We start from the raw sequence: 14,273 nt of genomic DNA, 5'->3' as shown, positions 1-14,273 counted from the left end.
ACAATGGAGACATAACGTATTTAATAAGTAGTTTTAGGAATATAGCATATAATTGTCAGCCTTCCGTCCCTCCTAACATTCTCAGTTTATATCTCACGACTTGCCTTACGGATCCGCTTTACTTACCCTCTATCCCAACTGTCAAGTACTATCCCTCATCTTATGCACTATAAAATGGTTTGATGTCTTAAATGAGCACATTAGAAGTTACCAGTAAATTACAAGAATCTTATTTTGTTTAGAATTCTAGTATGAAATAATGTTCAGTTTGCTGTCATATCTTTTAATATATAATGAGCAAGAATGGATGTCCCTATTTGAGTAATTGATGCCAGAATGTCCTACTATAAGTTGCAAATACATGCTAAACGTAATCTGCTAGCCATGCGTTCATATACTATGTACTTTGACATACACAGACCTCTTGAGACAAATGTGTTATAAATGCTGAATTTCCGATTTCAAAAGCCAATAATACCACTGATTTATTTATCCTCTGCTCATACAGTCATGTGACTGGTGTTTCAGGCGTGTACTTGTGTAATTTTCTAAATATTATGTCTGCATATTGCACAATATTGCAGGTTACTTCACAGACCTCATGTAGTTGTGTGCTGTGATTATGTTCATCTGTCCTTGCCACTACATCATCATTTCGCTTGATAAAACACTAGACAAGTCTTGCTTTGTCCTATTTGTTAAATGTGACTACCAAGCGGGTAACAATTTGCTTAAGAAAACTCCTTTGTGGGATAAAGTTTGATGTGACTTACAACTCAGAAGAGAAATTGCTCCTTAAGTAGTAGAAAACCATCCCTTATTGCAGTGCTCCAAACATTTACATAACTCTCTCGCGGGGAGAATCTGAAAGGCTTAACGTTTCTCACTTATTGTATAATTTTTCTAAAATATTGATTTCTGAATTGCAAATGCTGAATGTAAACTAATTTGATAAATCCTATTTTAATTGAGTTTCAATCCCAAGTGTGACCATTTTGTGAAATATTTTATTTATTTACAGAACCAACGAATACCAGCTGATATGGTCTTTCTGAGAACATCAGAGAAAACTGGTAAGTCAAGATTTTTGTGTGCTTGTATTTTTTTTAATTTTGAGAGATGGTTGTTGGTTAAAAATGTGTTTTTTGTGGGTAAAGTGTTATATGAATTGATTTGTAAACCTGCATCTTAACTCGCACAGTGTGACAATACTAGTTTTATACATCTAAATCAGCACTATTTCCTAATTACATTCAGTCATACCATCAAGTAAAGCACCTATAGAACATTTATTTTCTGGGTTTAGAATGTTTTTTTTTAAAAAAAAGGGCACCAGAAGAGATAAAGACCAAAGGAGAAACTGCATTTAGGGCACGTTGTTACGTGCAGCAATTAAATTAATTGTTACGTTGCGTGTTCAATATGTCATTTACAAAACTTTGTGCCACTGTTGTCAGAAGTATGCGTTAGAAAAAATAGGAACCTCCTCAACATATTCACAGCTGTAAAAATAGATTCTAGATTCTAGCTACAGCCTTAAAAGCTCTGTTTGTAAACCTGAATGATTTTTGAGGTACTTACACAAGAAAACAAGACCTTCAACATCATTTGAAAAGTTTTTTCCTTGATATATACTATATAGGTGACTACAAGCCTCTAGAATCTTACCTTTTTGGCTTTGTAGCATGATCTTCTGCAAGGGGAGTAGACTACTACGAGTATATTTTATTTTTCAGCTAAAAAGGTAGTGCCATGAAACAGTTTATAAAATGGAAATGTCTTAGAGATTTTTTTTTATCACTTTTTGTTTTAATTTCAATTTACTTCAATTACGTTAGTCACTATTCTAAAGAGCAACAAGACCATGACAATGGCAGTAGTTAAGCTACAGAAAACACAATAACCTAAATATTCTATGTTCCAGTTTTTATTTAACTCACTGCGGCTGGCACAGACCGGCTAAAAAATAGTGGTGTGGAAGGTTGCCCAGAGCAATTCCAGTGGTTCAGATTCATTCAAAACCTTCCACCCATCGCTTTTGTGGTTATAATCAGCCTTTCGAGTACCTACAGCAAGCATAAAAACAGCCATGGAAAGGCATGAAAGGTGAATGAAAGATAATCAGACTTTAAAAAGTGATAACTAGCAGACTATATAGAGTAAACAAGCATTGACAAGCCTATTGTTTTGATTGAAGTTTAGCCATTTTAAAGATGTTTGGCAAGCATTGGTTTGAAAAGTGGAGGTACTCGTACCTTTGCCAGCTATTACCATCATATGCTCAAGGAGGACCTTAATTTGTCGGGTACAGCCGTGAGGTGATCGGATACATAAATCCTATAGCAGTTATTGTTATAATGTACCAGGTATTGCAATCAAAAGTGCATACCATTGCAGGTTTTTCTATCATAGGCATATTTGGGCTAAAACCATTGACCGCTATTGCCATCAAGACCCTAGCTGCTTGGCCATTGTGATCTGATGGCCAGCTACTCTCACAATTGTCATGGTTGTGGCCATTTAGCATACAATGGAAGTGCCAGGTTGTAGTGTGCCACATTTGTAAAGAAGTGCTAATCTAATAAAGTTTGAAAGGTTATTATATGACCATGTACAATAGGTACTGTTAGAACAGGGAGAGCACATTTCAGCCTGTTCAGTTAGTACAGTCGTGCCAGATTTAATTATGATTTCATTATGACCAGTTCTCACAATAAGGCCAAATGCCAGTATGTACAGAGCACATAAAAAATTGCTTTTTTGTCATAGTAATCTACAATTCTAGTATACCCAGTTAACAGTCGGGCAGCTTACTATACTCTCAGTAATGATAATGATGATAATGATGTGTTATTTATATTGCGCCTTAATCCAAAGCGCTTTACAGAGCACATATTTACATACACTATCACCCAACCGAAATTGGTACTCATTTATCGACCTCGGAAGGATGAAAGGCTGAGTTGGCCTTGCCGGGATTCGAACCTGCGACCTGCAGATCACGCTCAAATCGCAGCAGCAAGCGCTCAACCCGCTGAGATATCTTACCGGCATGGATACAATATTACAGCATGCCAAGTTAGCTCAGTAAGGGCAATTTGCAATATACCCAATCCTACCAGTGAGAGTACACACTAGTATGCCAACTTAGTTCAGTCAGACACAATGCTAATACTTCAACAAAAGAAATTCTCACTTTCTTCAATATTACAGCGTTGCACATTTCATTAATTCTTCTCGACCTAGATTTGCACCATCACCATGCTGACCTTTCTAGAACTTTATAACCTCCTTTAAGACTTAACATTAAACCAACATTGCTAGAATTCAAGGGTCAATTCAAGGGTCATCAAAAGAACCCTGTAAAGAAACTGCATACTACTTGCAATTTATGGGAAAGGTAGCATAATGTATTTGCGCAGGCGTGTAACATGGTGCAATAGTTAATGCCTTCGTCACTGTTGCAAGGTGCATAATACTGTGATAACATTTGGTTGATACTCAAGGCTATCCTATTGTTAGGACAGACCACCCATTATCAATTCCTGTGACTTATTATTTAATAAAGCCTTAATATGAGAACATTTATCATTGCAAATGAATTCAATGAAAACATTTTTAATAGTTACATAGTTTTTACAACAGAAATATTTGTTTTGTTCTGGCCAATTTTCTATCAGTTCTATAATATCCAGGAAACATAGATTCTGGAAACATAACTGTTGACCGTCTTCAAAATTAACAATTCAACCAAGCCAAGTAGTAGATTTATTGAAGCTTAACGCGTTTCAGTTGTAAGACCTTCATCAGAAGCATAAATGGCTAAGAAAAAAGTTACATATTTTAATATATAATAGTAGGGCTCAATTTGAAATAATCAAATGCACACCCCTCCACCCCAATTTAAGTCGTTTCATTTTTTTATTTTTAAAGATGATACCTGTATGTGCAACCATCTGTTGTCGAAGAAGTAAGACATTTTGGCTGTCTGGAAAGAGAAGATGATGGGATTCATTCAAGCCCTTTTTTCTAGCTATTCATTCAAATAATTGTGTTATTTAATCCTGTGATTAAAAGTCAACTTTGCTTTAAAGTGATATTTATCTCAGGAATCTCATGGTAAGGTGTTATGTATTCTCTGGAATCTATGTGCTAACATGCTTGAACTTTGAAGTCCACATAAATTGTGATCACCTGGTAAATCCTGGTGAAGGGATTCTATAATAAATTGAAGTATAACTATACTTAATTATACGACGGAAGTAATTCCATAAATGTACACACCTAGCATGTTACTATGCACACACATATTTCCTTTCTCAATTTTTTATAAGTTGGATTATTTCACACTTTAACATGAGATTCTGGAGATAAATATCACTTTAAGCATAGGTTAACTTTTAATCAAAGAATTAAATTACACCATTATTAAGATGCATAACTCCCCAAAAAGGGGCTTGAATCCCATTATCTTTTGTTTCCAGGAAGGCAAAATGTGTTACCTCTTTGATAACAGTTGGTTAAGTGCACAGGTACCTTCTTTATTTAAAAAAAACATACATTGGGGTGGACGAGTGTGCATTTGATTTATTTCAAATTGAGCACGACTATTAAATATCTTAAAATATTATACTTTTATTTTTGTTAGCCATTTATACTTCTGAAGAAGCTCTCATAACTGAAACACATTAAGCTGCTATAAATCTCCTAATTCGCTTGCTTGAATTGTTAAATTTGAAGATGCTGAACAGTTTTTGTTACCAGAATCTGCTTCCTGAATATTATTAATTAATTAATCACTCTTTTGTAGCACGCTTAATACCGTGGACCAGTCTCCAAATGTGGTACTGGGATTTGAACCTGTATTGCTCTGTGCGGTCTTGCTTCCAAGACAAATGCGTTGCCCCTGAGCTATCCTCTTGGGCCAACCATTATACAACAGATACAAAATTGACCAGAATTAATAAAAACATTTCTTATATGAAAATTGTTATTACTATTAAAAATGTTTACATTGAATTTTCAATGATAAATGTTCTCATATTAAGGCTTTATTAAATAATACATCTTGGGAGTTGAGCATGGGTGGTCTGTCCTAATAATAGGATAGCCTTAGGTATTGATTATGAATTGCAGACAAAGCCAGGGTGTGTTCTCATTTTTGCTCTTCAAAAAACCTTTATGATCTGTTTTGACAATGTTTTTCATTAATATTTGGCGCTTCTCAAGCTACATAAAGTAGGAGGGCATGCCATTCAGCAGTATATTAGTAATGAATTGTCATGATATTTTGATTATAATATCACATTTTTATATACTGCTTGAAGACATATTTTTCCAATTTCTAGGCTCTGTAATAATAGATGTTTTTGGAACCCAACTACTGTGTCACGCTACAATAAATAAAGTTACAAAAGAAGCTATTGAGCATTAATCCTGTTGCTGAATGAACTGTAACAATGATAATGATTTGTTATTTATATAGCGCCATAATCCAAAGCGCTATACAGAGAACATATATACATACATTAATCATCCCAACCGAAGTTGGTACTCATTTATCCACCGCAGAAGGATGAAAGGATGAGTTGGCCTTGCCGGGATTCGAACCTCCAGATCTCACTTAGATCACATCTGCAAGCGCTCATCCCGCTAAGCTATCTTTCCCGGCACACAATCTGTGGGAAAAGGATTCTTTCGGCTGGCAGGGCTGTAGAATATGGGGAAGCAGAGTATTTGAACTGAAGCCTGCCGGTTGAGTTGACTGACAGAGAGCACTGAAGATGGCTGAAATCAGTCTGTGGTGAGGCAGTGACTGCGGGACCCGAGGAGAGAGACGAACCTTGATCCTGCTGAAGACGGTGGGGCCTGAATGTGCACAGTGGTGAGAGAAGGTGGTGGTGGTGCACAATGAGAGGCTCTGACTTGCTCTCACTCAGAATAGAAGGTGACCTGCAGGCAGGCGAGTGTAAAGTTTCACTGAACAACATTTGTCATTTTCAATGGGAAACTTAAAGTGAGAAAAGCGGGTAACAGTTCAAACACTTGCCCTTTTTCCTTGAGTGTTTCAGAGCTAGTAACAGGACCATACTCGGTGATATAACCAGAGATTGTCTTCACTTAAATTATTTTTCAAGTCATGTGCAATTTCAGATATTATATATGGCTCCCATTCTGCACTTGGTCATTACACAAAAAGGGAGTCTGGGATCTCCAAATACACACACCATTTGGGTCTGTTTTATCAAACCCAAAGTTTCCGGAACCACTTAACACTTCTGAAGTATTTTCTAATATCCCATTATGCTCAGCCGATTGAAATATGCCCCCTCAATACTAAGAGGGACTGAGATTTTATACTGTTCCCCCTTAGAATACCTCCTCTCAGACTTCTATTTCTCCTTTGCATTATACTTACATAGGAATTTCCTTTGGTTGTCTCACAGACAGGTGGATACCCCCTCGAGGACTAGTTTCTTTCTCCCATTCTAGTAACTGGTGAGCATCATTCAGCAAGATGGGTCCATTACTCTATGCTGCCGATTCTCTCCTTCTGTATTGGGCCAGTTTTTTTCCTTTTCCACCGAGCAAGGCCAGTGCTGAATTCCAAATACGCATCTCACAATGGGCTTTAAGCAATCCATGATGTGCCCAAGGGAAATCAAGCTATTCTATTCTCCTTCCTGTTGTTAAGTCAAGTCTCCTTTCTATCCTCCTTTCAGTCAGTCTCCCTTACAGTCAGTCCGTCCATCAATGAGCGAGTTAGTCCTCTTCAAGCTATGGGTTTAGTCTCTTATAGATTCAAAACCACTGTTTTAGAGGTCTGTATTATTTTTCTATTTTGATTGGTCAGTCTGTGTGATTGGACAGTGTTCCAGAAGTGGCATCTCACTAAACCATCCCCTTTGTACTTATTGGACATATTAATCAAGATGGCAGTTTAATGCGAGTAATTTTCAACCCAGTTTCCCTCCCATTTGATTTGGCATCATCTTTGAGATTTCCACATTTAACAATTGTGATTTTCTAAAACATAATGTGCCTCACATGTGATGAAGTTACTAATTTGTTTTCCAGGTTCCTCTCTCTCAGTTGAATCAAATGATGCTAGTCTCATTTCTGCATGACATTTGATGTGTGATAGATGTTTGCTTTTTATTCTATGATACTTTCATAGAAATATTCTATTCCCATCCCAGTCTAGCTGGCATGGACACTAGGATATATGAATCACTGACATTTGACGTGTTGGTGTGAAAATAACTACTTTTGTACAATTTGCATAAATACATATAAAAAATAATTTCACGTTCAGCTCATACTTTTTGTTTCAATTGTTCAGGGTGAAAAACAAAGTTGCTACTGCATTCCTAATAAAAGATTTTCAAGAAAATGTGATCCCATATGTAAAATATTAAACTGCAATTATTTTCCTTCACATGTGACAGTTCACAAAATATGGATGGTATTTCCATTTCCCCGCCTGGAAACAAGCAATATGGTGGTGTTCCCTTTGAGACTTAGAGCTGGACATTTATGACCTCTAAGAGGGTGGTTCACATTGGACTTTTTGTCAGCAAGTTCTTCGAAGCTCAGTTTCTCAGTGTGATTACGGGAGCTCGATATCACAAATGCTTGACATCATGTCTGAGTAAGTGTGAATTACATCTAGTTCAGTTAAAAAAGACTTTTTTTGACAGTGTCATCCAGTCACAGTTATATATACAAAAACACACATTTTCCATTTTTAAATAACACGAGTGTACAGCATTGTTTAAATTCATTCATCAATACAGGAAATTCAAATTTCTAAAAAATCGATTTGAACAATGTTAAAAGTACTACCAGCATCTTGTAAAATCATATAAAAGGCCACCCTACGGGTTCACATTGGACCATTATGAGCCGTTAGGCACTCCCCTGTTACACACTTTTAACACTTTCGCCCTCGTTCGCCAGGCTTGAGTCAAATAGGTGGCAACACAGCAGACCACTGTTTATCACGTCACATTTTCGTAAGAAGAGGAGCGCAGAGTCTACATTGCGTATGCCATTTTCAATCCATAGGGGAATCGGGAGCCTTTTTCTGGGGGCTTGGTAACCACTATAAAAAAAAGAGAAAGTGGGACAAGGTCTCCTCCGCTGCCAAACACATAGGGCATAGGCCACTCCCATTTGGGGCACACTTCTTAGTAATGCTGGCCAGGTTTAAATGAGAGATTCTAAAACTTATATAAAGGTTATGCGAGTGTTGGGGTTTTATCATATCAAATAGCTCTCAAAACCCTGTCTTGCCTGCTAAGTATGTGGGATTCTGTGAGAGTAGCCGGCACTCAATTGCTAATTCAGCCTCCGGCACAGATCTAGCAAGATTGTTAGCTTCCAAGCAGTGTGCTCTGTTAATGGTCTGGGGTTTTAGCCATATGATATGATATGATAGTTTATTTATATAGCGCCTATACACAATGTGTTTCAAAGCGCTTCAAGGCAAGGCAGGGAACAAGGGAAAATACAATGACATTCTTACAGGCCATGAACAGTAAGGATGTGAAATTAACTATCGTACTCGGCCTGACGACATTTCAGATAGTGCAAGAGCTAAGACATAGATAAGGAACGGAGGGGGAGATTGGGACGGAAATGGAAACAGACAGGCGACTACCGTACTAGGCCTGACGACATTTCTGGTAGAGCTGGAGAAAAACAAGAGGTGAGGGAGAGGGGTGCAGAAAGGTAGGGGAGGAACAAAACAAGCGACTATCATACTTGGCCTGACGACATTTCAGATAGTGGAGGGGGGGTGGGGAGGAAAAATACAGTAAGGGGAGGGGGGAGGAGACAGACGAGGTTGCTATCATACTAGGTCCAGGGACAATTCTGATAGAGTAAGTGCATAGAAGAAAGTAAGGGGAGGAGATGGGAAAGGGAGAAGGGAAAGGAGAAAAGAACAGAGAGTTAGCAGTCAAAAGAGTGGAGAAGCAAGAGTGAGAGTGGAGAGTCAATACAATTGTAGAAGTCAGTAGTAACACATAATGTTGCAAGCCAGGATACACGATGAAGATGGGAACAGCATGATTCAATGCCACCATGAGTACAAGATGCTAAGGAAGTCCAGCATGAGAGTTGAGAAAGGGTGACGCGCCGTGAATGAATGAAGTCCATAAAAGTCAAATCCAGCATTGGCCACAAGACAGTGATGGTGAAACCAGAATTCATCAGGACAGACTCATGCAGAAGTAGGCTGTGAGGGGGGGAGCAGGGTAGAAGAATCAAGCAAGACAGGCAACACATGTATGCGAGAATGATCAGAGAGGCCCAATTGTCCCAAAGTTTTTTTTTTTTTATTATGGTTGAACCATGGCAGTGATTTACCTCCTCCGGCCTCCAAGATGTGGAGGACATAGTCTTATTAGCTTTTTAACTCCTTGGAACACAAAAGTCTCTACTGCAATAGTGCTGGCCTAAAGTTGGCAGAAAACGAACACCTTGCTCTTCACTGTATTCATCACAAGGCAAAGTTCTGCGCATTTTGACACAAAGGCTTCTAGGGTGATCCTAGGTCCCTTTGGGGATGTGGCTAGTATAACTGCATCATTGGCGAAGAGCAGTATGGGATAAATCTCTAATCCCAACTTGGAGGGGGGGGTCAAGGCAATTTCCTCTTATATGCCTCAGCCCCACATCAATATATATCAAGAGGAGGGGGGCCAACATGCAGCAATGCCTTACCCCTCTTAAAACTTCAAAGGAACCAGTTAGCTCCCCACCCAATCCCCATGGAACCCTAGCTGTATTCCCAGAGTACAGCTGGATGATTATCTAGAGGAGCGTGGTATGGATGCCCCTCTCAGCCAGTATTCCCCATAATAAAGGTCTTGACACACAGTCGAACGCGGTCCGGAGGTTGGCGAAGGCTGAATATACCCTCATCTTCCTCAGGGCAGCGTATTTCTGTGTGACAATATGCAGACGAAGAGCCTGGTCTACAGAGATAATTCCAGGCTGAAAACCTGCCTGTAGATAGATGGTCAATGACATTTTTTTGCTGGACCCAATCCTGAAGGTACATGCAGATGATTTTTGCAAACATTTTCCTAACACCAACCAGTAGCGAGATAGGCCAAAAATTAAATGTGTTGTCTCTCCACCCTTATTATAAATCGGTATTATGGTGGCTGTTCGCCAAGAGGAAGGTACCATGTTTTGACTTAGACAAGCATTGAACAACAGCCTTAACATGGGACCCCATATGATCAGCTCATTTTTAAATAGGTCTATTGGGATGTGATCTGAGATAGGGGCTTTCCCCTATTTTTGTATCTTAATCGCATTGCAAATTTTACCCAATTCCAGTTGGAGTGGACCGTTCCGATCCCCTCTCACCAAGTATGCTTGGGGTTCTGGTTGTTCCCCTGAGCCCTCAACTGGACCATACAGCTCCTGGTAATGTTTGAAACCAGCATTGGGAGTTATTTCGGAAACAACACCCCTGTCACGACCATCCTCCAGGCCGCTCACCAATCTCCAGAAGGCCCGAGAGCCACCCGATTGGCCTGCCTCAAGTAGTTAATCCCATTTTGCTTAACACGCGCAAACACTTTTTGGCATTTATCAAGGATTTAAAGGCTTGCCTAAGTTTTCTAAGTTCTGTTCTATCTATAGGTGGTTTACTATTTAGGCAATTTAGCATCGCAGTCTTTGCTATGCTACAATCCTTATCGTACCAAGGGCAGGTCTTTATAGTATGCTTTTTTATACTCCTAGAATGTTTTCTGACGTAGGGTTGGATGGTTTATAGTGATTTGGTCGAAAACAAAAATGTCTAAAGTCAAAATGCTGAAAAAAAAAATGTTGAAAAAAAAAAGTCGAATTTCTTTTTCAATACATTTTTTTTTCGAAATGGGAGTTTCCCTCCAACCCCCTTTTTTCTATTTTTTTTTATTTTACCCCTTTTCTTTACTTACCGAACCCAAAAAAACATATAAATAAAAAAATAATATATTCGACATTTTGACTGACCACTGGGTTGGATGGCTGCCATAACTATTAAATGTGAGCAAGATCTCGTCACCCATGTTGATCCCAGAGCAGTGCCCTAAAAGTGTCAGGAGTTTGTCATGCATCTGGGGCTTTACAGAGATTAGGACTAGGTCAACCCATTTTTTATTCTTTGCTTTGATAAGCCTTGGATATTAATGGAAGCACTATTCCCAGAAGGATCATTTTGGTGAACTTTATGACTACCACCCCAACCAGATGATTTCATATATAGTGGTTTGTTGTCCAGGAGGTCAAACTCTAGGATTGTAGCTCATAGCTCCATTGACACAAAGATATAATCAATGTGAGAAGGAACCCCATGTCCCACAAAGGTTCGTTTCGGGGGCTGATCCTTCAAAAAAGAGACCGTTGCACGCTCTAAGGCCCAATCCCAACTGGGTCGAAGCACAACAGAGGGCCAGTGGATGGGCTCTTTGCCTGGGAGACGGGGCCAAGGTTGGAATATCCCATGCCTCGTCCAAGTCATCACATGCCCCTTCCATAGCATGCTGGGGCTCTATTTAGATATTGAAGTCCCCCACAAAAATGGTGCGATAGTTTGGTGAGAGGAGTCCAAGCTGTGTCAGGATTAAATTGTGGGCCTGATCAATGGCCCTACTCTTAGTCTTGAGGTCAGCTCTATTGTAGAAAGTACCTATGCAAATTGGGTGGTCAGCACTAAGCACTGGATGTCCGGGGAGCCCTTGTCTATGGACTAGATCCAGAGCTGTATTAACCCGTGTCACTAAACCCCCATGGCGTCTTCCCCTTGATCCCTTTCTTGCCAATACCCCCGAAAGCCTCCTACCGCTGGAACATTGTCTGCTCCAAGTCCCCCAGTCTCCTGCATACAGATTATATCATACAATTGATATAATGCTGCCACAGTTACAGAGGCCCTGATGGGTGGCTCTGATGGAAGAAGTGGGTTTCAGTCTGATCTCCTGGAACAAAGCAAGGTTAAGTAAACACCTGGTGGACACACGAGGAATGGCGAGAAAACATTTTTTGAAAGAGCACAGGCAGACCTTTTGAAAGATAGGTGACTGGTGCAAGTTACAAAAGCATACAGTGCTTATAGCAGCGACTAAATGTAGGTTACATTTGGGAAATTAAAGGGTTGTGCAACAGTGCAGTAGCCAATGTATGAAAATATGATCAAAACCAAGAGAAAACACATGTCCTACATTCCCTCATTCCCACAGGTGTCCCAACAAAAACGGTACCTCACATGTGTGGGTGCACCTACCTAGGCGCAAAGGGAAAAGGCTAAACCACTGGTTGAGAGTGGTACAGAGCTGTAATGCAGCCCGGCCAGATGGCTAGAAAGGCCAGGGGTGCTGGTCCCGGCCCTGGGCGTCTGCTTCACACGTGTATCAACCACCTCCGTCCCATCAGCGTTCATGGGCAACCCATCGGGGTTCCCGCCCCTCCCCCAGAGGGAAAAGCTCTAACATGGCTCGGCCAGAGAGACAGGACGGCCTGCGGTGCCGCGATGGGCAACAGCCTCCACCCCCAAAATCCTTTCCCTTGTGGCCTCGTGCTCCTTTCTGCTTCCCAGGGTTGGATAAATTGTGCTAGACCTTCAATTTTACCCCCGTCCCCTCCCAGGGAAGCAGAAAGGATGTGCCCTGTTGTGGGCTTATTCCTGAGAGGACTGGTCCCCAGCGACTGGGACAGCCCCCTGATGCCCCCAAGTGTGCCACTAACAATGTAGTGGACTGTTGTTTTGCCTTCCTTTGGGGCTTTTTCTGGGAGTGGGGGATAGTTTGACCTGCCCCTCACCCCTAAAATAAATTCCCTGGTGTTCTAGTGCTCCTTTCCGCTTCCCAGGAGTGGTAAAATTGGGCCAGACCCTCACTTTGCCCCCCCAGGGAAGCAAAAAGGATCTGCCCCTTGGTGGGGGGGGGGTTTGTTGAGGGGGGCTGGCCCACAGGCATGGGTCCAGCCCCCTGTCTTCCCCAAGTCTGCCCAAAATATATAGATTATTTTTTTTACTTCCTTGGGGGCAAATGGGTGCAAAACAGCACCTATCTGCCCCCAAAGAAGACTAAACATTGTACCCCCTTTGTTCTATTATTTTGGTGAAGGTGGGGGTCTGTTTGGCTTGGGAGGGCACCCCCAAAATCAATTCACTGGTGGTCCAGTGGGGTTTGCTGGTCGAGACTCGAACGATCCCCGACCAGCAATCTGCTTGTGTAAGGGCTCTTCTTTGGAAAGGGGAGACTCTCCCCTTTCCAACGAACCCTCCTTTGGCCAAATCGGGCAATAAATGCCCTCGACCCCTGTTACGCTCACCTGGTATCCACGGGGGCACCACACGATACTGGATGGAGGTCTAAGTGCCTTCCTGGACCCCTCTCTGCTTGGTTATGTGCCAGATGTTGGGTAGCGCCTATAACAGGAGAATGGAGGGTTAAGATACTGGTTCTGTGATGGGTGGACTCCCACCTCCCTCTGTTCCAAATCCCCTCCCTTGGGGTTATTGCTCACCTTAGGTTTTTGCACGTTGAACTCTCCATCCTGCGTCTCTGTGCAGGGGCGCGTGGTTGATGCGGGCGTTCCGTGGACCTAGTTGCTTCACTGGTCCGTGTGCCCTTTTGTCGGGTCCAGACCGGCTGTGACTCCGACTTTGCTTGCTGTCTTCCAGGTGAGTTATAATGTAATTTCCGTCTTTATTCTGTCTTTCTTTCCCTCCGTTTTCTCTGTCTTCTCAGCATCTTGCTCCACTCCGCTGTTCCTGAACAATGTCTCTTTTGTTTTCACTGGGATGGTTGCGATCTCAGAGTTGCCGCGCCAATGGCGAAGACCACAGTGAGTTATTGATGCGCAGAGCGCTGTTTATTGGTGTTAATTGCTAACCTGTGTTCTCTTCTCTTATTTGTACAGGTTGCGGTGATGTTCCGGAGTGATGAGCAATTGAAGCGCTGCTTGCCCAGGTAAGTGCTTTGTTAATGCTGACCTTGTTCCTTCTCCCTTGCAGGTTGCGGTGAAACCCGGAGATGGGCGAGGTAAGAGAAGCGCAGGGTGCTGCCAGGACTCGCTGCTTGTCCATGTAAGAATTGTTATTAATGCTTTCCTTGTTTCTTTACCTTTGCAGGTTACGGCGAACTCCAGAGATAGGCAAGGTAAGCGAAGCGCAGGATGGATTCAAGGCCGGTTACTTCACAGGTAAGTGTTCTTGCTCGCTAATGCTGTTCTTGTTCTTCCAGATTATTAATGGAATCCAGATC

At 41.3% G+C, this 14,273-nt stretch overlaps 1 protein-coding gene across 2 annotated transcripts in view; it reads left to right on the top strand.

Annotated features, from left to right (window-relative positions):
* Positions 1 to 14,273, top strand: part of ATP9B (ATPase phospholipid transporting 9B (putative)) — a 3,609,114-nt gene that overhangs the window by 812,961 nt on the left and 2,781,880 nt on the right. For both annotated transcript variants that reach the window (XM_069620656.1, XM_069620655.1), the window contains exon 7: positions 1,022 to 1,073. In XM_069620656.1, coding sequence (XP_069476757.1) covers positions 1,022 to 1,073 — 52 coding nt within the window. The remainder of the gene's footprint in view (positions 1 to 1,021; positions 1,074 to 14,273) is intronic.

The sequence above is a fragment of the Ambystoma mexicanum genome, chromosome 5q (genome assembly GCF_040938575.1).
Source record: "Ambystoma mexicanum isolate Mex_15411 chromosome 5q, UKY_AmexF1_1, whole genome shotgun sequence".
NCBI lineage: Eukaryota > Metazoa > Chordata > Amphibia > Caudata > Ambystomatidae > Ambystoma > Ambystoma mexicanum.
This window is presented reverse-complemented; position numbering and strand designations above follow the sequence as displayed.